This window comes from Oncorhynchus keta, chromosome 35 (genome assembly GCF_023373465.1).
Source record: "Oncorhynchus keta strain PuntledgeMale-10-30-2019 chromosome 35, Oket_V2, whole genome shotgun sequence".
NCBI classification, from domain to species: Eukaryota; Metazoa; Chordata; class Actinopteri; order Salmoniformes; family Salmonidae; genus Oncorhynchus; species Oncorhynchus keta.
This window is the reverse complement of record NC_068455.1, coordinates 25,814,541-25,841,898: the sequence shown is the minus strand read 5'-3', so window position 1 is coordinate 25,841,898 and position 27,358 is coordinate 25,814,541. Positions and strand designations below refer to the sequence as shown.

Below are 27,358 nucleotides of genomic sequence, written 5' to 3'. Positions count from 1 at the left end.
ATGGCTGGGACAATGCTGTGGGAAAAGGCCCCCCAAAAAACTACACAGACAATCGCCTTCATCAAACAACAGTTTCAAGACGCATCAGTGACATGCCAGGAGATGTTTTGAAACAATTACTGCTTCGCATACAAGCCAGTGAATTCTATGCATTACAGCTGGATGAGTCAGACATACCAGGAGCTGTGCCAGGCCCGCCACATGTCTGTTACATTTATGGGGGGTCAATTAAGGAAGACATCCTTTTCTGAAAACCTCTGGAAACCAGGAAAACAGGGGAGGATATTATTTAAGTACTGGATAGCTTTGTGACATCAAATGGACTTGGGGTCAAGATGTGCTAGTATCTGTACTGATGGTGCAAAAGCTGTACTGATGGTGCAAAAGCTATGACAGGGAGACATAGTGGAGTGGTAACGTGCGTGCAAGCAGTTTCTCCTGACACCACTTGAGTACACTGCAGCATCCACAGAGAGGCTCTTGCTGCCAAGGGAATACCTGACAACTTGAAAGACGTATTGGACACTACAGTGAAAATGGTTAACTTTGTTAAATCAAGGCCCCTGAACTCGTGTATTTTCTGCATTACGCAAAGATATGGCAGCGACCATGTAACACTTTTACAACATACAGAAGTGCGCTGGTTATCAAGGGGCAAAGTATTGACACTTTTTTTTTTATTGAGAGACGAGCTTAAAGTTCTTTACGGACCCTAATTTTGACTTGTCTGACCGCTTGCATGATTATGAGTGTCACACAACTGGCCTATCTGGGTGATGATTTTTCTCACCTGAATGATTAGTTGCGTAATCCTAGACTCCAAACTCAGCAAAAAAAGAAACAGCAACTGCGTTTATTTTCAGCAAACTTAACGTGTGTAATTATTTGTATGAATATAACGAGATTCAAAAACTGAGACAAACTGAACAAGTTCCACAGACACATGACTAACAAATGGAATAATGTGTCCCTGAACAAAGGGGGGTCAAAATCAAAAGTAACAGTCAGTATCTGGTGTGGCCACCAGCTGCATTAAGTACTGCAATGCATCTCCGCCTCATGGGCTGCACCAGATTTGCCAGTTCTTGCTGTGAGATGTTACCCCACTCTTCCACCAAGGCACCTGCAAGTTCCCAAACATTGCTGGGGGGGGGGTGGCCCTAGCCTTCACCCTCCAATCCAACAGGTCCCAGACGTGCTCAATGGGATTGAGATCCGGGCTCTTCGCTGGCCATTGCAGAAAGCTGACATTCCTGTCTTGCAGGAAATCGCGCACAGAACGAGCAGTATGGCTGGTGGCATTGTCATGCTGGAAGGTCATGTCAGGATGAGCCTGCAGGAAGGGTACCACATGAGGGAGAAGGATGTCTTCCCTGTAACGCACAGCATTGAGCTTGCCTGCAATGACAACAAGCTCAGTCCGATGATGCTGTGACACACACAGCCGCAGACCATGACGGACTCTCTACATCGATCCCGCTCCAGAGTACAGGCCTCGGTGTAGCGCTCATTCCTTCGACAATAAACGTGAATACGACCCATGGTGAGACAAAACGACAACTCGTTAGTGAAGAACACTTTTTGCCAGTCCTTTCTGGTCGAGCGACGGTGGGTTTGTGCCCATAGGCGACTTGGTTGCCAGTGATATATCGCAGTCTCACCAGACAACAGCCCTACAAGCCCTTAGTCCTGCCTATCAGCCCATTGCGGACAGTCTGAGCACTGATGGAGGGATTGTGCGTTCCTGGTGTAACTCGGGCAGTTGTTGTTGTCATCCTGTACCTGTCCGGCAGGTGTGATGTTTGGATGTACCGATCCTGTGCAGGTGTCGTTACACGTGGTCTGCCACTGCAAGGACGATCCGCTCTCCGTCCTGTCTCCCTGTAGCGCTGTCTTAGGCATCTCACAGCACGGACATTGCAATTTATTGCCCTGGCCACATCTGCAGTCCTCATGCCTCCTTGCAGCATGCCTAAGGCACGTTCATGCAGATGAGCAGTGACCCTGGGCATCTTCCTTGTGGTGTTTTTCAGAGTTAGTGTCCTAAGTTGTCATAACTGTGACCTTAATTGTCTACCGTCTGTCAGCTGTTAAGACTAGGGCTGAATACTGCCCCCTTTGGAGGAAGTGCGTGCCCATAGTAAAATGATTGTTTTTTTTTCAAAAATTGCTAATATATGCATATAATAATTATTATTGAATAGAAAACTCTAAAGTTTCTAAAACCGTTTAAATTATGTCTGTATGTAAAGCAGAACTCAGGGCAGCCTTTCTCCCAAACTCTCTCTTGTCAACAGAAAAGTTGGGTCAACTTTGACGTCATCGCCCCCACCCTTCCCAAGCAGCTACGGATCTAGGAACAGTTTGTATGTGTTCAGCGCGATGTCTGCTTTCAAATGGGGCGTTCATTGTGAGAATCTTGCGCACCCTCGTCTTTTGGCGGGCTAAAACGTTCGGGTCACACGCAAATACATGCACTCTATTGCGCGTGGCTGATTTGGGACGCTCTCTTTTTCCAAGAAACACCAATTGATGTCGGATTGTCTGTTCGCGCTGATCATTGTTTTACACGTTTAAAACATCATAAAGCTCGATTCTGCACTTAGTTTGACCAGTTTAGTCGACATATGTAATTTTGAAGTTTTGATGCGCAAGAGTGCGGGACCAGAAGTCATTTTGGGTGCATTTCAGCTGAAGCTGTTAGCATATGCTAATACAGAGACACACAACTTGAAACCAAACGATGTATTGGGTAAGTATGACTCCTTCTACGTCTTCTGATCGAAGAACATCAAAGGTAAGGGAATATTTATGTGGTTATTTTGGGTTTCTGTAGACTCCAAACGTAGAGGAGACATACTGCTAATATCTGAGCGCTGTCTCATATTATAGCCTAGTGAACGAATTCTGTAACGTTAAAAATAAATGTAACACAGCGGTTGCATTAAGAAGAAGTGTATCTTTGTAACTATATGTAGAACATGTATATTTAGTCATGTTTATTGCTTGTTATCTGACGTTATCTGTCGGAGCTATCATCATTTCTCCGGACATTTAAGTAGCATTTTTTGAAAATGTCGTCATTGTAAACAGAGATTTTTGGATATAAATTGCATATTATTGAAAAAAACATAAATGTACTGTGTAACATGTCATATTACGGTCATCTGATGAAGATTTTCAAAAGGTTAGTGAATTATTTATTTTTTAATCCTACTTTTATATTTTCTGGGACAAAATGGCTGCCTCTTGTCTTTTGTTTCGGTGGTGGTCTAATATAAATATGTGCTGTGTTTTCGCCGTAAAACATTTTAGAAATCTGACTTGCTGGGTAGATGAACAAGGTGTTTATCTTTCATTTGAGCTATTGGACTTGTTAATGTGTGGAGGTTAAATATTTCTAAGAATATTTTTTGCATTTTGCGTTATGGTAATGAGCTTGAGCCTGTAGTCACGATCCCGGATCCGGGATGGCTCGCCGCAAGAAGTTTTAACGACCGTTCCACAGGTGCATGTTCATTAATTGTTTATGGTTCATTGAACAAGCATGGGAAACAGTGTTTAAACCCTTTACAATGAAGATCTGTGAAGTTATCCTTTAAAGACAGGGTCATGAAAAAGGGACGTTTATTTTTTTGTTGAGTTTATATTCGATGTGCAGGACAAAATTGAGGCTAAGTTGGAGCTTTTCTGCCTGCATTAACAAGGACAACACACAGGTATTTCCATCATTGTATGATTTTTTTGTGTGCAAATGAACTCAAGCTTACGGACAATGTAAAATGTGATGTAGCGAATCACCCGTGTTAGCTGGGTGCGCAATTATGCAGGTACTTTCCCGAAACAGACGACACAAACTGGATTCATTATCCCTTTCATGCCCTGCCTCCAGTCCACTTACCAATATCTGAACAAGAGACCCTCATCAAAATATCAACAAGCGTTTGTGACAAATTAATTTAAAACCAGAAGCCACTGCCCTTTGCAACACAGGCACAGACTGTCTGTGGAAAATAATATAAGACCGACTCTCTCCAATACAACATTGCAGTTATGTGCATCCGTTCAAGTACACCCTTCTCATTAACCTATGGTGAATAACCACCATTTTGATGAACAAATATGGTTTTATATGCAAGATGGCCAAGCGCAAAATGATTGATTATTATATTATTTGTGCCCTGGTCCTATAAGAGCTCTTTTGTCACTTCCCACGAGATAGGGTTGTGACAAACTCACTCATTCTTATGTTTAATAAATGCATTGTGTAGTGTGTGTCAGGCTTTAAAAAAATTGAGAGAGAGCGCTGACCCTGGTGCTAGAGGGGGTTTTCAGCTGAAGGTTGAATGTTTGAAGGGGTACGGGACTAGAAAAGGTTTGAGAACCACTGAACTACACGAACACACCTAAGACATGGGGTGATGCCGTTTACTATTATGATCCGTTTCATTTGAAACCTTTTCTTCGTCGGGGATGTTAATTATAACCAAATCTCGTTAGTTAAAGCAATAGATCTGACAGGGACCATTCCCTCTCCATCTCCCAAACCATCCTGTCCGATCCCATCTCCAGGCATGTGGAACAGAAAACAACAGCCTCTGGACTTTAAAAGGCTTGAGTGGAAAGCAAATGTTTGGTCAAATTCCAGATGTTTAAAAATAGTTGTTGGGAGAAGCAGAGCCGGAGCGAGGGGTATGCCAGGCTGAGCACATAACTCTGGAGTACTGGAACAGTCAGAGCCATAGTCTCAAATAGCAAGGCCCCATATAGCAAGGCCTCATACTGTGACCCATGGAGGGAAACAGACGAGCACCACGTCTGTATTTTGTCTAACTGCTGATGGATGTCATGCCTGATATGTTTTGTTATTTAAAACATATGTTGGACGTCAGAGAATTTAAACAGATACGTTGTCGACGTATTATTCATCAAGTATATTATGTACACTGAACTAAAATATAAAAACACAAAAACTTCAAAGATATGAGTTACAGTTCATGTAAGGAAATCAGTTAATTGAAATAGATTCATTTGGGCCCTAATCTATGGATTTCACATGACTGGAAACAGAGATGCATCGGTTGGTCACCGATACCTTAAAAAAATACATATATATATAATGTGTATTTTTTTTAAAGTAGGGACGTGGATCAGAAAATATCTGACATATCTGGTGAGTATGCAGGCCATGGAAGAACTGGGACATTTTCAGCTTCCAGGAATTGTGTACAGATCCTTGCGACATGGAGACGCACATTATCATGCAGAAACATGGTGATGGCGTCGGATGAATGGCACGACAATGGGCCTCAGGATCTCGTCACGGTATCTCTGAATTCAAATTGCCATCGATAAAATGCAATTGTGTTCGTTGTCCGTAGCTTATGCCTGCCGATACCTTAACCATGGGGCACTATGTTCAGAATGTTGACGTCAGCAAACCGTTCGCCCACATGACGATATACTGCCATACAGATCGCTGTCTGCCATATCCCCCGTACAGTCAAAACCGCGATTCAGCCGTGAAGAGCACACTGCTCCAGCATGCCAGTGGCCATCGAAGGTGTGCATTTGCCCACTGAAGTTGGTTACAACGACGAACTGCAGTCAGATCAAGACCCTGGCGAGGACGACGAGCACGCCAATTAGCTTCCCTGAGACGGTTTCTGACCATTTGTGCAGAAATTCTTCAGTTGTGCAAACCCACAGTTTTGTCAGCTGTCTGGTCTCAGACAATTCCGCAGGTAAAGAAGCTGGATGTGGAGGTCCTGGGCTGGCGTGGTTAGACGTGGTCTGTGACTGTGAGGTCGGGTAAAAGTCCTGCCAAATTATCCAAAATGACGCTTATGGTAGAGAAAGGAACATTCCATTTTCTGGCAACAGCTCTGGTGGACATTCCTGTAGTTGGCAGGACAATTGCATGGCCCCTCAAAACTTGAGACATCTGTGACATTCTGTTGTGTAACAAAACTGCACATTTTAGAGTGGCCTTTTATTGTTCCCAGCACAAGGTGCACCTGTATAACAATGATGTTTAATCAGCTTCTTGATATGTCACACCTGTCAGGTGGATGGTTAATCTTGGCAAAGGAGAAATGCTCACGAAAAGGGATGTAAACAAATTAGTGCACACAATGGGAGAAGCTTTTTGTGCATATGGTACATTTCTGGGATCTTTTATTTCAGCTCATGAAACCAACACTTTATATTTTTGTATAGTATATTTTTCCATAGGTGATTTGGCTCACTACTTTAGAAAGGAGTATGTATGCATGTGTGCATGTGAGCGTGTGCATACACAGTGTTTGTGTGTTTATACGGGAAGCTTTCTTTTCCCAGGAAGTGGTCGTGAAGTTGTGATGCTGAAGGCAGATTAATAGAATGGTACACGAGTAGGCGGAACGCTTCGCCAAAGTCCTTTCTCCTCCCATCCCTGACATGTCTTCATGACTAAAAATAAAGTCTGACTCTTCTCGCCCACAAGATTCCGTGCTTTTAATCACAATATGTTTTCCCTTCTTCTCCCTCAGATGCCACAAGCCGTGCTCATGCCCCCTATAAAGGCTACACCAAAAAAGGCAAAAAATACATCTAAGACTAACTACCTTCAGTTGTAAGGCTTCGCCCCTTGACCAACTATTACAGCATACACTGCACTACATTTGCATGACCAGCAGTGTAAACTAGCTAACAACGTTCTTACGATGTTAGAACTGCATTCTGCACAGGAGCTGGGATTTCCGCGGCTAACGGAGAATGGAGGAGAAGGAATAGGGGAGGAGAATGAGAGGCTGTCTCAAGAGAGGAGGTGTGCATGCTTGTTTTGCTAAACTTGGCCCTGGCCACCATCACACCACCTTATATGGAGTGTTTCTCCCCACTGGTACAAAGCAGCCAATGCAGCTAGCGAGCGGTCACACTTGGAGACAAATTGAACAGAAATTCAGCCTCTGAGGAGTCAGAGCAGAGCAGCAGTTCCATGTAACACTGGATTTCCCCCACAACTGGAGACAGGAGCAGCGAGAGGAAGAGAGGTGGACAGGACAGAGGGAGAACGAGAGAAAGGAGAGTGAAAAGATAAATGAATGTGGAAACAAATGCAATTATTTATTTTACACTACTTATAGGCAAGTACAGAAGTTTAACTACATTTTAGCAATCTGCTGGAGTAAAGGCCTCTAACTTCTGCGCTTTGCGACAGCTTCACGGTGTTTGTCTGCCCTGGATAACACTACCATTCATCTTGGACAAAGTACAAACTTGAACAGATCAATTCAAACAATGTCTCCTATCCACAGAAACATCCTAAATGATCAAATCAGTCAAGTCCTCTTGTTAGCACTAGAGTGACTCCTTACGAAACCAGGACAAAACAAATACCATGATTGTGGGGATTTTCACTAAATTGAATCCATAGATAGAATGGTCCTTTGGAGAAAGGATTGTTGACATACTGTACACAGTGTACAAAACATGAACACCTGCTCTTTCCATGACATAGATTGACCAGATGAAGAATCCTAGTGAAATGATCCCCTATTGATAATGATAAGGATTTTTAAGCCTTGAGTAAAAGTAAATACATTTATGAATATTGGAAACAGATTTTGGATATGGCAAAATGTTTAATATATTGAACAGAAGACGCTCTACAGGCATATGAAAGGTCCAGAGTGGGATCTCCGCTACTTTAGGACTTATGATCCAATTTGTAAGCATTACCAACAGAGTAAATGTGAAAATGGTTTCAAAATGGTCACCCCCTGCTGGTAATTTGCAGGATGTGGAATAATACAAGTAAAATGCTGGCTGTGATTGGTACCATCGCCTACCATTAGGGACATCGAATGTTCAGGCTGCTGCACAGACATGACGGTGGCTCATCTAGAGCATAGAGTTAAATTCTGTTTGAGAGCATTTTAAAACTCTAAAATGGTTAAATGAGTGAGAAATAGGTGTAATTGTTGCATTAGCTTGTGAGTGAGCAACGTATACTATTACCCTAAATTGACATGACTTATTTTTCCATATTAAATTATTGTCCGTGGCTGCAAATACTGAGTTGTTGCTCGTGGTCAAACCCCTCCCTGCCCCTCTGGAAAACTCGTTCTCAAAGCTAAGGAACCGGATCACGTTCTGCACATGTTATTTTACACACACACGTTCCCTTTAGGGTTCTCTTTACTCACCCTCTTCTGCATCATGATGATGCAGCCTCTGTCTGCCTCATATTTCTTTAACAGCTCAAATAAAAACCCTGTGGGGATCTGAACAAACAATCCAAAAAATATTTATTGAAGGCTATAAAACCTTCTGTCTGTTGTAATGGATATTGCATTTGCACAAGCAGGACGTAGTCCCTTCACATTGCATTGGAGCAAAAACAATTAACGTTGTGTGTGATGTAGGCGAACCTTTATAGTTGCTGCCATAAAGCGCGCACCATTATCCCTAACGTTGTTTGTCAAGTACTGCTTTAGACTGCCTACTATTTGTGATGATAATCTTCATAGTTATGCTGCCATATCGTAATGAGAGTAGCTGAAAAAATAACTAGCCAATGTTTGCAATCATAATTCATCGCTATTTTGACTATATGTCTTGCTTTGTTTGACATGCTTGCTTAAAAATACACAAATACGCATAAATCTCAGTATCAATAGCCATGGCAGGTCGGGTTCGAACAGCAGCTACTCCGTAAATAATTGTGTATTGTGCTAATTTCCCTAATGTGGACAGTTTGTGTTACTACCGTACACAAGCTTGTATTTTCACCACAAATTAAGTGGAATTACAAATCCTTTTCACCTTAAAATAAAAGTTTGTAGTCATCAAGATGATACTAAATCGATTGCTTTAAAACAGATAAATAGCTTTGGTTTGGCACCGTTGATTTTATCATATGTGCCTGTCCATAGCATTTTCAATCTCAAATGGAAAGGACAAAATCTGGGCGGTGTCTTCAGAAAAGTCACTGGCCACAAACAAATACACAGATTTGCCAGTCAAGCTATCACTCAAATGAAAGCCAACAAGTCACTATGTAGAACTATATCTGTAAGGTGATTACTCATTCAAATGATCCAGTCAAAGTGTTGCATTAACTTTTTTGTATTGGCCATCTACCATAAACATTGTGGCACTACAGGTTCTCATCTATCAATAGGTACAGTATATTCAACTTCGTTGTGGTTAGTCTTTTAGAAGAGCACAAACTGTACATGTCCCCGCGGTTATTGTCCCAGTTCCATGGATTTCTATACAATATTGATGGGAGTGATTAATTTGTGCACGCTATTGAAAACAGGAGAACAAGCTAATCAATTCCAGTTTAGAGTGGCCGTTAGGTAAATGTTGGTGTGTGTGCAGTTTAAAAAAGGTAGCTACTAATTTAGGAAAATATAAGTAATCTAAACACACGTGTGACACATGTATGTGTAGCAGAGGAGGCTGGAGGTAGGATGGGCTCATTGTAATGGCATCAAACGTGTAGTTTCCTTAATGCTTGATACCATTCCATGAATTCCATTTCAGCAATAACAATGACCTATCCTGCTATAGCTCCTCCCACCAGCCTCTGATGTGAAGGGAGTATTTTTTAGTCTTCAAAATATTACCACCAATTTCAGCATATTGATTATGAATTTGAACATTTAAAACTGGTGTTTTGAGACTGGGCTATTAAAAAAATCCATAACAGGAAGCAGCAACAGTATAATTAAAAAAAAAATTGTTTTAGGAATATAAATGATACTTCTTATATGATTAATGTTAGAACTACTGAATAAGACAAATAACATGCTATGATTTATTGAAATTGTGAAAATGTGTTTGTCAATGCCAATTTCTCTGTATAACATGGGCCAAAACTTTAAAACTAGCAGAGATCCGACTCTGGAACTTTGATATACCCATAATTGTTGCATATTATGTAATTTATCTAGGCAAGTCAGTTAAGAACAAATTCTTATTTACAATGACGGCCTAGGAACAGTGGATTAACTGCCTTGTTCAGGTGCAGAACGACAGATTTTTACCTTGTCAGCTCAGCATTCGATCTAGCGACCTTTAGGTTACTGGACCAACGCTCTAACCACTAGGCTACCTGCCGCCACAAATGTGTTCAACAAAATATTGACAAATTAGAAAAATCATTTTATTTCACTCACACACAAATTTATATTGTTCAACATTAATAAATTAAATGGGGGGTTAAAATCTAAATACTACTCATATTACAGAGCAAGCAGTAACACAGAACCCAAACCAGCTGCGCACGTGCAGCATCGTGCATACATTTATTTTGTCCCGCCACATCAAACAAAATCACGACACACAGGTTAAAATATTAAAACAAACTCAAATTACATTAAATTTGGGGACAGGTTGAAAAGCATTAAACATGTATGGCAATTCAGCTAGTTAGTTTGCACTTGCTATCTAATTTGTCCTGAGATAAACATTGAGATGTTATTTTACCAAAAAATGCACAAGGTCCTCTACTCCACCAATTAATCCACACATAAAACGGTCAACCGAATCATTTCTAGTCATCCATCTGCCTTCCAGGCCTTTTCTTCGCTTGGCAACTCATAAATTAGGTGCATTACCGCCACCGACCTCGTTTGTCTTTCAGTCACCCACGTGGGTATAACTACTGAGGAGATGGCGCATGGGTACCTGCTTCTATAAACCAATGACGAGATGGGGGAGGCAGGACTTGCAGCGTGATCTGTGTCAGAAATAGAACTGATTTCTATTTGATCCCTTGGCAACGCAGGCGCGCGCGATCAGTGTGGGTGCAATAATTGAATAACAGATTTCTAAATGTATTTTGCAACGCTCACACACACGACGCGAGCAGTGTGGTCAGCCTATAAAGCTTCACATGACACCAATTGTTGTCTTGTAACACCTACAAATGGATGCCTGTGTAAGGCTAAAATGCAATAAATATGCCAACTTTGGTAAATTATTTCTCTACTCTGCTTTTAGATACAAATGTCAAATACATATCAATCTTTCGTCCTAAGCACCAATCTATGGATTACATTGTGAAAATCCCCAAAATCATGGTCTTTTTATGTCCTGATTTCATACGGAACCTCTCACTACCAATAACATGGCACAACATCAGAAGAGAGAATGGCCGTCTGCTACTAAACATACACACCAATTTATTCCTCAATACCCAAACAAAGCTCATTGAAGATAATACTTCCTCCAGATGGCACCGCCTATCCCAGCCTATGCAAAGCTCACACCATACAGAGTACAGACCCAGAAATCAACACCGCCATTCTCACGGGTGTGTGGTTCCATTCAAATGAACCCACAGAGATAATCAAAACAAGCAGGCAACTAATACTAAACACAGAGGTAGTGGCACTAGCAGTGTTAGTGAATACATAGAAACAGTATATGGACTTTCTGGGGCATCAGCATGATTTGACAAGAACTAGATGAAACCTCCAAAGGACATTTAAAGTGCCAATCAGACTCACAGCACCAGAGAGAAGCTTGATAGACTAGAGCAGGGCCTCCATGCCTGTTCCTCGAAAGCTACCATCCTGTAGGGTCATTCCAACCAGATTTGTAATGTGATTCAGCTCATCAATCAGCTAATTATTAAATTCAAGTGCGCTAGATTAGGGTTGGCACGAGAGCCTACAGGACCATAGCTCTCCAGGAACAGGGTTGAGAGCGCTGGACTACAGTAACCAATAATAATAATAATAATAATATATGCCATTTAGCAGACGCTTTTATCCAAAGCGACTTATATTCTCTCGCAAGACTCCGCAAGCGACACAGAGACTGAGAAGACTAATCATTTATAGAATTCCAGAATTTGAATGTTCTCACTCACAGTGGAAGTTGAAACTTTAAGCTAGATGCCGAGTCCGGCTATCACATTTGAGACTTGTGAGCGGCAGGGTAGCCTAGTGGTTAGAGCGTTGGACTAGTAACCGGAAGGTTGCAAGTTCAAACCCCCGAGCTGAAAAGGTACAAATCTGTCGTTCTGCCCCTGAACAGACAGTTAACCCACTAGGCCATCATTGAAAATAAGAATTGGTTCTTAACTGACTCGCCTAGTTAAATAAAGGTTAAAAAAATAACAAAAAATAGTTCCACGTCTATTGTGGATGCGATCATGTCCCAAAGGTTAGGTAACAGTTGTGTAGGTGCATGTGGGCAATTCCATGCAAACATAGTGATGCTGAGACCAAGATCTTTCATTTTAAAATGTATGTCAAACCAAAATTCAATGATTCTAAGTTAAACAAAAACCATACAACTCTATGCACAAGGACTACGTAACAATTTCCACTAAAAATATTACAAAAACACATTTACTTGAACAGTGCAGATGCAAAGTTTGTGCTGTTTGTGCCGTCATTGCTACCAAACTAACTGCACTTCAAGCAAGTGTTTTAAAATGCTCAGTGGAAATTGTTAAAAGTAGTCATTGTGCATAGAGTTTTGTTAAACTTGCAATAGTTTTTGGGGGTTTGATATACATTTAAAAAAGGTTAAAAGGTCAGCATCGCTCGGTTACAGTGGAATTGCCCATATCTCCAGCAACACACAAATGAAATAAACATTGAGAAGAATGAAACTCTGCAGTTAGATCTAAGTCACTGGTGTTGATCTAACTTTGAAAATCAAATACTCTGTTTCAACCAGTGAGAGAGAGAGAAGGGAAGCAGTTAAATGAAGAGAAAAGTGAAAGGGGAAAGAGCAGCAATTCAGAGGGACTTTCAGCCCCATATATAGCTCCAACTATTTATTCAATGAGGTCATTTCCTTGAGGACAGCAAAAAGGCTGCTCATGCAACTGAATGAAGTAGTTAGGCCTACCTAGAGAAATGCCATCTCTTTAATGCTGCTATCCCAGAGGGGCTGTTTGAGTCAGTATAACTTCTGCCTGACGCTGGAGACTGAAAAAAAGTACCCAGTCAGCAATGGTGCTCTGCCAACTAAATGGGATCAGTGGGGCTGGGGGCTGGGGCCTGGGGAAAAATACTGCCATCATTGATGTTTTGCTTCAAGCTTCGATGATACAGTATGTCTAATGTGCCTAAACTGAGCACTACTGAAATTAAAAAGGGCATGTTCTGGGATGTTATTAACAGTATACAGTACATTCGGAAAGTATTCAGACCTTCACTTTTCCATATTGTTGCGTTACAGCCTTATTCTAAAATGGATTCAATTGCGTGTTCAGACCCTTTGCTCAGAGCTTTGTTGAAGCATCTTAAGCAGCGATTACAGCCTTTAGTCTTCTTGAGTATGACGCTACAACCTTGGCACACCTGTATTTGGGGAGTTTCTCCCAGTCTTCTCTGCAGATCCGCTCAAGCTCTGTCAGGTTGGATGGGGAGTGTCGCTGCACAGCTATTTTCAGGTCTCTCCAGAGATGTTCGATCAGGTTCAAGTCCAGGCTCTGGCTAGGCCACTCAAGGACATTGAGCCTTGTCCCCAAAGCCACTCCTGTTTTGTCTTCACTATGTGCCTAGGGTTGTTGTCCTGTTGGAATCTAAACCTTTTCCCCAGTCGGAGGTCCTGAGCGCTCTGGAGTAGGTTTTCGTCAAGATCTCTATACTTTGACCCATTCATCTTTCCCTCAATCCTGTTGTCTAAATGACAATCTCCCTGTAGCACTCACATCTGTAGCAATGAAACACTTAAAAGGCTGGTCATGGCTCACAGCCACATCATCATCATCCCAGACACCCTGAACCCACTCAAATTTGCATGCTGCCCCAACAGATCCACAGACAATAGCGCCGGAGGTGATGGCTGCCGTTTTACGGGCTCCTAACCAACGGTGCTATTTATTTTTTGCATTGTGTGAAACGTATTTTGTACATAATGTTGCTGCTACCGTCACTTATGACAGAAAATAGCTTCTGGGTATCAGAACAGCAATTACTCACATTGAACTAGATGAAGATTTTTTCTTTAGTGAGTTCGACGCAAAGGATATACTGTTTTCCCGAGACAAGGACAAAATCCCAGCCATTCATGTGAAGAAAAGACGGATGTACAAGGAGCGGAAATCGGGGTGGCTTGTGAGAATTCGTTGTCAAGCGTGTAACCCGCCTCAACCATCTGTTCTATTGGTCAACATGCAATCACTGGAGAATAAACTGGATAAGCACCGTTTGAAACTATCCCAGCAACGGGACATTAAAAACTAATATCTTATGGTTCACCAAGTCGTGGCTGAACAACAACACGGATAATATACAGTTGGCTGGGTTTTCAGTGCATTGGCAGGACAGAACAGCTATGCCCGGCAAGACAAGGGGTGGTGGTGTGTTTATTTGTCAATAACAGCTGGAGCGTGATGTCTAATATTAAGGAAGTCTCGAGGTATTTCTCACCTGAGGTAAGGTACCTCATGATAAGCTGTAGATCACACCATCTATTTACCACAAAAACCGCACTCAACGAGCTGTATAAAGTCATAATCAAACAAGAACATGTCCATCCGGAAGCAGCGCTCCTAGTGGCCGGGGACTTTAATGCAGAAAACTTCAATCTGTTTTACCAGCATGTTGCGTGCAACCAGAGGAAGTAAAACTCTAGAAAACATTTGCTCCACACACAGACACATACAAAGCTCTCCCTCGCCCTGCATTTGGCAAATCTGACCATAATTCTATCCTCCTGATTCCTGCTTAAAAGCAAAAACTAAAGCAAGAAGTACCAGTGACTCACTCAATACGGAAGTGGGCAGATGACCCAGATGCTACAGTAATATAGTAATATATGCCATTTAGCTGACGCTTTTATCCAAAGCGACTTACAGTCATGTGTGCATACATTCTACGTATGGGTGGTCCCGGGGATTGAACCCACTACCCTGGCGTTACAAGCGCCATGCTCTACCAACTGAGCTACAGAAGGACCAGAAGGCTACGTTACAGTACTGTTTTACTAGAAGACTGGAATATGTTCCAGGATTCATCCAATGGCATTCAGGAGTATACCACCTCAGTCACCGGCTTCATCAATAAGTGCATTGACCCCCCAGTGATCGTACGTACATATCACAACCAGAAGCCATGGATTACAGGCAACATCCACACCAAGCTAAAGGCTAGAGCTACAACTTTCAAGGAGTGGGACACTAATCCGGATGCTTATAAGAAATTCTGCTATGCCCTCAGACGAACCATCAAACAGGTTTAGAGACAATACAGGACTAAGATTGAATCCTACTACACCGGCTCTGACGCTCGTCGGATGTGGCAGCACTTGCAAACTATTGCGGACTACAAAGGGAAACTCAGCCACGAGACGGGCTAAATGCCTTTTATGTTTGCTTCGAGGCAAGCAATACTGAAGCATGCATGAGAGCACCAGCTGTTCCGTACAACTGTGTGATCACACTCTCCGTAGTCGATGTGAGCAAGACCTTTAAACAAGTCAACATTCACAGGGCCGCGGGACGACACGGATTACCAGGACGTGTACTCAAAGCATGCGTGGACCAACTGGCAAGTGTCTTGACACTGACATTTTCAACCTCTCCCTGACAGAGACTGTAATACCCATGTTTCAAGCAGACCACCATAGTCCCTGTGCCCAAGAAAGTGAACGGAACCTGCCTAAATTACTACCGCCCTGTAGCACTCACCTTGGTAGCATGAAGTGCTTTGAAAGGCGGGTCATGGCTCATAACATCATCCCGGACTCCCCATTCCTACTCCAATTAGCATACCGCTCCAACAGATCCATAGATGAGGCAATCTTAATCCACACTGCCCTTCCAAACCTGGACAAAGGGAACACCTATGTGAGAATGCTGTTCATTGACTACACCTCAGTGATCATCACCATAGTGCCCACAAAGCTCATTACTAAGCTAATGACCCTGGGTCTAAAACACCTCCCTTCGCAACTGGATCCTGGACTTCCTGACGGGCCTCCCCCAGGTGGTGAGGGTAGGCCACAACACATCTGCCACACTGACCCTCAAGACGGGGGCCCCTCAGGGGTGTGTGCTTAGTCCCCTCCTGTGGTCACACATGACTCCAACACCATAATTTAGTTTGCTGATTACACTACGGTGGTTGGCCTGATCTCTGACAACGATGAGACAGCCTAGAGGGAGGTGGTCAGAGACCTGTCAGAGCAGTGCCAGGAAAACAACCTATCTCTGGCACTACAAGGGTCCAAGCATGGTCCAAGCATACCAACAGTCGCGAAGAGGGCACGACAACGGCTTTGGCCCTCAGATCCTCAAAACCTTCAATAGCTGCACCATCAAGAACACTGACTGGCTGCATCACCACTTTGTATGGAAACTGCTTGGCATTTCACCGCAAGGTGCCTCAGAGTGTAGTGCGTAAGTCCCAGTAATTCACTGGGCCGAGCTCCCTGCCATCCAGGACCTTTATACCAGGCAGTGTCAGAGGAAGGCCCAAAATATTATGAAAGACTACAGCCACCCAAACCACAGACTTATCTCTGCTACCACATGGCAATGCTGCAAGTCTGGAACCTGAACAGCTTCTGCACCCAAGCAATCATACTTCTAAACATAGCTAATCAAATGGCTAACCGGACTACCTGTATTGGATGTTTTTTTGCCACCAACTCCTGCACACACACTGGACTCTACCCACACACAAAAGTATGTGAACACCCATTCAAATTAGTGGACTCTTGCCATTTCAGCCACACTTGTTGACAGGTCTATAAAATCAAGCACACAGCCATACAATCGCGAAAGACAAACATTTGCATCGAATGGCCTTACTATTTAACAGCGCGTGGGGATCTCTCTCTTGAATTGTTGTAACAGTTAAGAGTTTTTTTTATGGCTGTGTGCCATGATCATGAAGTGTGCATCAAGTTGGCTACTTGCAGAGGATATCATATAGCTTCAAGTTGAGCCTAATAGAATATTTGATATTGGATTTAACATCTGGTCTCCCAGCAGCATTTGAACCTCTTGATGGGTTGCCACATCATTTTCCACCACTATACTAGAAAGGCTAATGCTTCCTGATGTTTCGTCCTGTGGTCAGCCAGGGGTAAAAAGACTGCTGCAACCTGATTGGCTAAACGCAGGGTGCACCATCAGGAAGTAGCATTCCTAGACTTTCGCCACTCTGGCATGATGGTGGAAAATGGTGTTTCATAAAGAAAGTATGCATATTTTACTGTTTATTCCCCAGACATTATTAAATCTAGTTAAGGAGGGGAGGACCGCTCATAATAATTTCTGGAATGGAGCTAATGAAAAACCATGGTGTTTGATGCCATTCTACTAATTCCGCTCCAGCCATTACCACAAACCCGTCCCCAATTAAAGTGCCACCAACCTCTGTGGTGGAGATCCATAAAGTCCATTACCAGCTGCCCAGGCTAGCAATAGACATATTGTATTGCTTTCCTTCGATGTCGATGATGATATTGCTCCCAGTAATTATCAGCTATTGGTGGTGTTGTTTTGGTGCATTGTGTTTATGCCAATGCATGCAGCTGTGCAGGCCGATGTGAAACACACATAATTTGCTACATGAGGGGCATTACAGGGAAGGGGGACCCCTGCTGGTGGGCTATTAAAGTGGGTAGTAGTTCACTGTGGGATAAGAGCCATAGGGTGGGGCTATAGACCCGCAGACGGCACCTACGGTAGACCTACATACACTAGATATACAAAGGTATGTGGACACCCCTTCAAATGACTGGATTCAGCTATTTAAGCCACACCCGTTTCTGACAGGTGTATAAAATCAAGTACACAGCCATGCAGTCTCCATTGACAAACATTGTCAGTAGAATAGCCTTACTGAAGAGCTCAGTGACATTCAATGTGACACAGTCATAGGATACCACCTTTCCAACAAGTCAGTTCATCATATTTCTGCCTTGCTAGAGCTGCCCCGATCAACTCTTATTGTGAAGTAGAAACGGCTAGGAGTAACAATGGCTCAGCCGTGAAGTTCCCAGTTCCAAACTGCCTCTGGAAGCAAAGTCAGCACAATAACTGTTTATCGGGCGCTTCATGAAACAGGTTTCCCTGGCCAAACAGCCGCACACAAGCCTAAAGATCACCATGCACAATGCCAAGCGTCAGCTGGAGTGGTATAAAGCTCACAGCCATTGGACTCTGGAGCAGTGGAAGCGCGTTCTCTGGAGTGATGAATCACGCTTCACCATCTGGCAGTCCAACGGACAAATCTGGGTTTGGCGGGTGCCAGGAGAACGCTACCTGCCCCAATGCGTGGTGCCAACTGTAAAGTTTGGTGAGGAGGAATAATAGTCTGGGGCTGTTTTTCATGGTTCGGGCTCAGCCCATTAGTTCCAGTGAAGGGAAATCTTAACGCTACAGCATACAATGACATTCTAGATGATTCTGTGCTTCCAAATTTGTGGCAACAGTTTGGGGAAGGCTCTTTCCTGTTCCAGCATGACAATGCACCCTGTGCACAAAGCAAAATCCATTCAGAAATAGTTTGTTGAGATCGGTGTGAAAGAACTTGACTGGCCTGCACAGAGCCCTGACCTCAACCCCATCGAACACCTTTGGGATGAAAAGGGAACGCGGGCCAGACCTAATTGCTCAACATCAGTGCCCGACCTCACTAATTGCTTGTGGCTGAATGGAAGCAAGTCCCCGCAGCAATGTTCCAACATATAGTGGAATGCCTTCCTAGAAGAGTATAGGCTGTTATAGCAGCAAAAGAGGGACCAACTCCATATTCATGCCCATGATTTTGGAATGAGATATTCAACGTGCAGGTGTCCACATACATCTGGTCATGTAGTGTACTTACCCAGACACCCCCCCAACACACACACACACACTTTTGTTATTATCTATCGTGTTGCCTAGTCACTTTAACCCTACCGATAAGTACAGTACATAGATACTTCAATTACCTCGTACCCCTGCACATAGACTTGGTACTGGTACATCCTGTATATAGCCATGTTATTTTCTACTCCCTATACAAAACATTAGGAACACCTTCCTAATATTGAGTTGTACCCCTTTTTACCCTCAGAACAGTCTCACTTCTGTGAGCAGGCCTTTCTAATCGACCTGGCCCGGGTATCCTGGAAGGACATTGACCTCATCCCGTCAGTTGAGGATGCCTGGTCATTCTTTAAAAGTAACTTCCTCACCAATTTAGATAAGCATGCTCCGTTCAAAAAAATGCAGAACCAAGAACAGATACAGCCCTTGGTTCACTCCAGACCTGACTGCCCTCGACCAGCACAAAAACATCCTGTGGCGGACTGCAATAGCATCGAATAGCCCCCGTGATATGCAACTGTTCAGGGAAGTCAGGAACCAATACACGCAGTCAGTCAGGAAAGCTAAGGCCAGCTTCTTCAGGCAGAAGTTTGCATCCTGTAGCTCCAACTCCAAAAAGTTCTGGGACACTGAAGTCCATGGAGAACAAGAGCACCTCCTCCCAGCTGCCCACTGCACTGAGGCTAGGTAACACGGTCTCCACCGATAAATCCATGATTATCAAAAACTTCAATAAGCACTTCTCAACGGCTGGCCATGCCTTCCGCCTGGCTATTCCAACCTCGGCCAACAGCTCCGCCCCCCCCGCAGCTCCTCGCCCAAGCCTCTCCAGGTTCTCCTTTACCCAAATCCAGATAGCAGATGTTCTGAAAGAGCTGCAAAACCTGGACCCGTACAAATCAGCTGGGCTTGACAATCTGGACCCTCTATTTCTGAAACTATCTGCCGCCATTGTCGCAACCCCTATTACCAGCCTGTTCAACCGCTCTTTCATATCGTCTGAGATCCCCAAGGATTGAAAGCTGCCGCAGTCATCCCCTCTTCAAAGGGGAGACACCCTGGACCCAAACTGTTATAGACCTATATCCATCCTGCCCTGCCTATCTAAGGTCTTGAAAGCCAAGTCAACAAACAGGTCACTGACCATCTCGAATCCCACCGTACCTTCTCCGCTGTGCAATCTGGTTTCGAGCCGGTCACGGGTGCACCTCAGCCACACTCAAGGTACTAAACGATATCATAACCGCCATCGATAAAAGACAGTACTGTGCAGCCGTCTTCATCGACCTCGCCAAGGCTTTCGACTCTGTCAATCACCATATTCTTATCGGCAGACTCAATAGCCTCGGTTTTTCGGATGACTGCCTTGCCTGGTTCACCAATTACTTTGCAGACATAGTTCAGTGTGTCAAATCGGAGGGCATGCTGTCTGGTCCTCTGGCAGTCTCTATGGGGGTGCCACAGGGTTCAATTCTCGGACCGACTCTTTTCGCAACAAAGCCTCCTTCACTCACGCCGCCAAGCTTACCCTAGTAAAACTGACTATCCTACCGATCCTCGACTTCGGCGATGTCATCTACAAAATGGCTTCCAACACTCTACTCAGCAAACTGGATGCAGTCTATCACAGTGCCATCCGTTTTGTCACTAAAGCACCTTATACCACCCACCACTGCGACTTGTATGCTCTAGTCGGCTGGCCCTCACTACATATTCGTCGCCAGACCCACTGGCTCCAGGTCATCTACAAGTCCATGCTAGGTAAAGCTCCGCCTTATCTCAGTTCACTGGTCACGATGGCAACACCCATCCGTAGCACGCGCTCCAGCAGGTGTATCTCACTGATCATCCCTAAAGCCAACACCTCATTTGGCCGCCTTTCGTTCCAGTACTCTGCTGCCTGTGACTGGAACAAACTGCAAAAATCGCTGAAGTTGGAGACTTTTATCTCCCTCACCAACTTCAAACATCAGCTATCCAAGCAGCTAACCGATCGCTGCAGCTGTACATAGTCTATTGGTAAATAGCCCACCCCTTTTCACCTACCTCATTCCCATACTGTTTTTATACTGTTTTTTTATTTATTTACTTTTCTGCTCTTTTGCCCACCAATATCTCTACCTGTACATGACCATCTGATCATTTATCACTCCAGTGTTAATCTGCAAAATTGTATTATTCACCTACCTCCTCATGCCTTTTGCACACATTGTATATAGACTGCCCATTTTTTTCTACTGTGTTATTGACTTGTTAATTGTTTACTCCATGTGTAACTCTGTGTTGTCTGTTCACACTGCTATGCTTTATTACATTTAAGTCATTTAGCAGACGCTCTTATCCAGAGCGACTTACAAATTGGTGCATTCACCTTATGACATCCAGTGGAACAGCCACTTTACAATAGTGCATCTAAATCTTTTAAGGGGGTGAGAAGGATTACTTTATCCTATCCTAGGTATTCCTTAAAGAGGTGGGGTTTCAGGTGTCTCCGGAAGGTGGTGATTGACTCCGCTGTCCTGGCGTCGTGAGGGAGTGTGTTCCACCATTGGGGAGCCAGAGCAGCGAACAGTTTTGACTGGGCTGAGCGGGAACTGTACTTCCTCAGTGGTAGGGAGGCGAGCAGGCCAGAGGTGGATGAACGCAGTGCCCTTGTTTGGGTGTAGGGCCTGATCAGAGCCTGGAGGTACTGAGGTGCCGTTCCCCTCACAGCTCCGTAGGCAAGCACCATGGTCTTGTAGCGGATGCGAGCTTCAACTGGAAGCCAGTGGAGAGAGCGGAGGAGCGGGGTGACGTGAGAGAACTTGGGAAGGTTGAACACCAGACGGGCTGCGGCGTTCTGGATGAGTTGTAGGGGTTTAATGGCACAGGCAGGGAGCCCAGCCAACAGCGAGTTGCAGTAATCCAGACGGGAGATGACAAGTGCCTGGATTAGGACCTGCGCCGCTTCCTGTGTTAGGCAGGGTCGTACTCTGCGGATGTTGTAGAGCATGAACCTACAGGAACGGGCCACCGCCTTGATGTTAGTTGAGAACGACAGGGTGTTGTCCAGGATCACGCCAAGGTTCTTAGCGCTCTGGGAGGAGGACACAATGGAGTTGTCAACCATGATGGCGAGATTATCTTGGCCAGGTCGCAGTTGCAAATGAGAACTTGTTCTCAACTAGCCTACCTGGTTAAATAAAGGTGAAATAAAAATAAATAAAAAATTAGTCAGGACATGGACTCTATAAAAGGTGTCAAAAGCATTCCACAGGGATGCTGGCCCATGTTGACCACAATGTGTTCCACAGTTGATTCAAGTTGGCTGGATGTCCTTTGGGTGGTGGACCATTCTTGATTCACATGGGAAATTGTTGAGCGTGAAACTCAGCAGCGTTGCAGTTCTTGACACACAAACTGGTGTGCCAGGCATCTACTACCATACCCTGTTCAAAAGGCACTGAAATATTTTGTCTTTCCCATCCACCTTCTGAATGACACACATACACACATGTCTCAATTGTCTCAAGGCTTCAAAATCCTTTAAACCAGTCTCCTCCCTTGTATCTACACTGATTGAAGTGGATATAACATCATTAAGGGATGATGGACTGACCAGGTGAAAGCTGTGTCATGGAAAGAGCAGGTGTTCCTTATGTTTTGTGCACTCAGTATATAGCAATGTAATTCTTACTCTTTCTTTTTTTGTTATTCAGTGCATTTAATTTTCGTGTCACTATTTCAATTGATTTATTTGATCTTCTATTTAACTCTGCATTGTTGAAAAATGACCCTTAAGCATTTTACAGTTAGTCTATGAAGCATGAGACAAATAAAAACATTTTAACACCAAATTATAGAATTCATCATGGAATAATGGTGCCATATCCCTCCAATAGAATTCCAGACAATTGTAAAATATATGCCAAGATACATTGAAGCTGTTCAGGCCAAATGCCCTATTAAAACACTTTATGATGGAGTTTCCTTTATTTTGACAATTACCTGTACATAGAGTGCAAATCAAGAAGAGTACAGGTTGAAAAACATTTACGTTAAACGAGGACATAAAAATGGCCCAGGCATTGTTCTGCTGAGGCAATTAGTCTTATCCAGGATAATTACAGTGCATTCAGAAAGTATTTAGACCCCTTCCCTTTTTCCACATTTTGTTATGTTCAAGCCTTATTCTAAAATGGATTCATATATATCCCTCAATCTACACAACACCCAATAATGACAAAGCAAAAACAGGTTTAGACATTTTTAAATGTACTGGAAAAAAACAAAACAGAAATACCTTATTTACATAAATATTCAGACCCTTTAATATGAGACTCGAGCTCAAGTGAATCCTGTTTCCAATGATCATCCTTGAGATATTTCTAAAACTTGATTGCAGTCCACTTGTGGTATATTCAATTGATTGGACATGATTTGGAAAGGCACACACCTGTCTATATAAGGTCCCGCAGTTGACAGTGCAAAAACAAAGCCATGAGGTCGAAGGAATTGTCCATAGAGCTCAGAGACAGGATTGTGTCGAGGCAGAGATCTGGGGAAGGGTACACAAACATTATGCTGCATTGAAGGTCCCCAACACAGTGGCCTTCATCATTCTTAAATGGAATAAGTTTGGAACCACCAAGACTCTTCCTAGAGCTGGCCGCCTGGCCAAACTGAGCAATGGGGGGAGAAGGGCCTTGGTCAGGGAGGTGACCAAGAACCCGATGGTCACTCTGAAAGACCTCCAGAGATCCTCTGTGGAGATGGGAAAACTTTCCAGAAGGACAATCATCTCTGCAGCAGTCTACCAGGCCTGTATGGTAGAGTGGTCAGATGGGAAGCCACTCCTCAGTAAAAAGCACTTGAAAGCCCACTTGGAGTTCGCCAAAAGGCACCTAAACGACTCTCTGACCATGAGAAACAATATTCTCTGCTCCGATGAAACCAAGATTGAACTCTTCGGCCTGAATACCAAGCGTCACGTCTGGAGGAACCCAGGCACAGCTCATTACCTGGGCAATACCATCCCCACGGTGAAGCATGGTGGTGGCAGCATCACGCTGTGGGGATGTTTTTCAGTGGCAGGGACTGCTAGACTAGTCAGGATTGGGGGAAAGATGAACGGAACAAAATATATAGAGATCCTTGATGAAGTCCTGAGCGCTCTGGAGCAGGTTCTCAGACTGGGGTCAAAGTTCACCTTCCAACAGGACAACGACCCTAAGCACACAGCTCAGACAACGCAGGAGTGGCTTCGGGACAAGTCTCTGAATGTCCTTGAGTGGACCAGCTAGACCCCGGACTTGAACCCAATCGAACATCTCTGAGACCTGCAAATAGCTGTGCAGCAACACTTCCCATCCAACCTGACCGCGCTTGAGGATCTGCAGAGAAGAATGGGAGAAACTCCCCAAATACAGGTGTGCCAAACTAGCGTCATACCCAAGAAGACTCGCTGCCAAAGGTGCTTCAACAAAGTACTGAGTAAACATTCTAAATACTTATGTAAATGTGATCAGTTTATTTTTAAAACATTTGCAAAATTTTCAAAAAACCTGTTTTTGCTTTTCATTATGGGGTGTTGTGTGTAGATTGACGAGGGAAAAAAACAATTGAATCAATTTTAGAATAAGGCTAATGTAACAAAATGTCAAAAAAGTGAAGGGGTCTGAATAATTTTAGAATGCACTGTATACGTAAGGTCGATGACTGTGTTCATAATTTACCATTAGGCAAAGATTTTAAAGGGAATAATGGAGGGTATGCTGGGGGTCTGAATGTGTGCTGCTGGTCAGAACATGTAGAAACAGGTCTGAATATGTGCTGCTGGTCAGAGCATGTAGAAACAGTTTGACTGCATCAATGCAATGCCTGATGCTTGTCCTCTCTGCCTTCTTCATAGCAAGCAATAACAGAGAGCGAGGCACTAAAAATGGCTTGGGAGGCTAGAGAATCCAGCCTGTTCAAACCCACGCACTCTTCCCACTCAACTTCAGTCTAGAACAGTCATCTAGCTCTGATATCCATCTCCTACTCATTCCCAGGAAATAAACAGCTGAGGATTCAGTCACTGCATATACACTATATTCATTCTGCACTTTTAAAAAGATTTTAACTGGCACTGTAGAAGTTTAATTCCGTTTCAGAAACTGCTTAACATAGCATCTATTGTAACTGCAGGAAAATCCACTGCTAGGCCTTCAATTCCGTTTTGAAATGTGTCTGGGGGAGATTCGATGGAAATACATACATTTGTAAAATATGAGTGTTTAGGATGTAGGTGTGGCTATTTCAGTCTGGAACAACTATTATCACAATAAGTTTATGCGGAATGTTTTCAGGCCTATTAACAGATGACAGTCCTCTCGACATTCCACAGCAGTGAGTATGCCTGTCTGGGTAAATGCTCCTCAATCGTTTACTTGTTATTATCCTCTTAAACAGTTGGCTGAGGTCTACAACCCAGTCCTCTCGTTGGCAGCTACTACAACGCATCTGTCTGTATAAGAGAGAAGCGCGCATGCCGTTGGTAGTGGTACCCGTCTGGTGCATATCCCATATAGTGGGCCAATCCCTTGCCAAGTGGAAGATCGCTCAAGGATTTGAACGGAAGAAATGTTTCCATATAAGTAACCTACAACGATATACACATTTTCCACTATTCCCCATAATCTTCAAACAGACAGTTAAAGGCTACGGCTATAGTTAAAGTATGTTGTCTGCTGCATCAAATGCTCTCATGTCTCAATAGAAAACTAAGGGCGCAATTATTTTCTAGGACTGTCCTTATACCCGTACATAGGCTAATGTAGCCACTATAAATCGTAACTTTACCAGGAGCAATTCATTATAGGCCTCGTCTGCATGTCATCTGAATAGCCGGTCAATTACTATTAGCATGTAGGCTCGGCTACATATTGTCATAGAATGGTGCTGTTATCGGTGCTAAAATGTTGGCTAACGATAATGTGCAAATACAGTTTGTTAATCTAAAAGATAGTGCAATAGGCCTATAATTTCTCAATGAATGTTGTTGACCTGCATCAAAGGCTTTGTGGAAATTCGGTTACAATGTATTATCTGAACACAAAAATGTATACATATCTTGATTAAAAGGCGTAAGAAGTCTACTTATTACTGTCTTTTTTCGGTTGCTTCAAAATGCGAAAGGGGAAAACATGGGACCTATTAATAATTAATAAAATATTTAAGCAGACTTACCAGTAAACTTTCTAAGTTTATCGCAGATCTTGGATCTTTGATCATGGCCTCCAGCTTTTTCAACCGGTGTTCCATCCTTCTCTCTGCACCAAGCGACATCTTTGCGATTGATTAATGCCCGTTTCGTTTACATATAAGACGAGCCTTATGAGAAGTCTTAAGAGTTTACATGAGAAAAATATATTTTAGTTCTTGAGCAATCGCCGTGGGCCTAGCAGCCTCCGACTCACCGCCCTCTGAAATCGCTTCGGAATTACAGTGTCCACAATGAAGGGGAAAACATAATCCACCGTGAAGGGAGAAGCGCCGCTCCTCAAACTTGCCAATTAGTTAGGAGATGTCGTTAAACGCAAATGAAGGTAAAACTTATGGTAACATATTCAATATAAATGTTCTCTAAGGTCCACACGGCGATTAAGTTAACATTTTTAGAAGATTCAGCAGCAGGGCGTTTTCTTTGACCCCCCTCCCCTTCTCTTTTTGGGCGCTCCGAAATGCTTTGCTTCAATTTCAAAAATGTGTTTCTAAAACAGTCCGCAGTGTTTAAAATCCAACTTTAGAAACTCTCAAATTACATGGATTTTGTGACTGCCTCACAGTCGTAGGCAAATGTACAGGGTAAGAATGGCGTTCTCCAAAATAGCTTGCGTGATGAATCGTTAAACTTTCTATGGTCAGTTCTTCTCGCATGCACTACATGGGTATTTATCCCTGCATGCCCAAAAACAAAGGTTTGTCGGAATGGCTAACTACAGTTAGCCACCGTGGAGTCCTCGTACACTACATACTCCACTTCCAGAGCTAGATCTCTCTCCTCCCTCTTCTGATATCAACATGCAAACACAGCCGTCTCATTTACCCATAAGCCTCCTCTTGTCTATATAGCCTACTGTACAACGTGGGAAGCTGCATAATGAACCATAGGAAGGCCTATGTGACGAAAGCTCTCCTAAAGTTTTACAAATACGTTCTTCACACTGAGAAATGATTCATCTGATTGATACATTATTTCCACTATTTAACACCACATAGGTATCTATCTCTTGATATTGTTGGGACTTGAACCTGCGACTGTCCATGTGACTCACGCTAACACCTTGTTACAACAATAGGTTTGAACCTCTTGATGGGTTGCCACATCGTTTCCCACCACTATGCTATAATGGGTAATGCCTAGGAATGCTATACTTCCTGTGTTTCGCCCCGTGTTCAGCCAGGGGTAAACAACAGACTGCTGCAACCTGATTGGCTGAACGCAGGGCGCAACAGCAGGAAGTAGCATAGGCTTTATCCACTCTAGCCTAGTAGTGGAAAATTGTGTGTTCATTAAGAAAGTATGCATATTATCCCCGTGTTTTTCAGCCT

General features: G+C 43.4%; 1 protein-coding gene across 1 annotated transcript in view; it reads right to left on the bottom strand.

Moving 5' to 3' along the window:
- Positions 1 to 27,052, bottom strand: part of LOC118368175 (rho-associated protein kinase 2-like) — a 51,499-nt gene extending 24,447 nt beyond the window's left edge. The window contains exon 1 of the mRNA XM_035752020.2: positions 25,994 to 27,052. Within this exon, the coding sequence (XP_035607913.1) occupies positions 25,994 to 26,092 (99 nt within the window). The 5' untranslated portion in view covers positions 26,093 to 27,052. The remainder of the gene's footprint in view (positions 1 to 25,993) is intronic.
- Between the last annotated feature and the right edge of the window lie 306 nt (positions 27,053 to 27,358).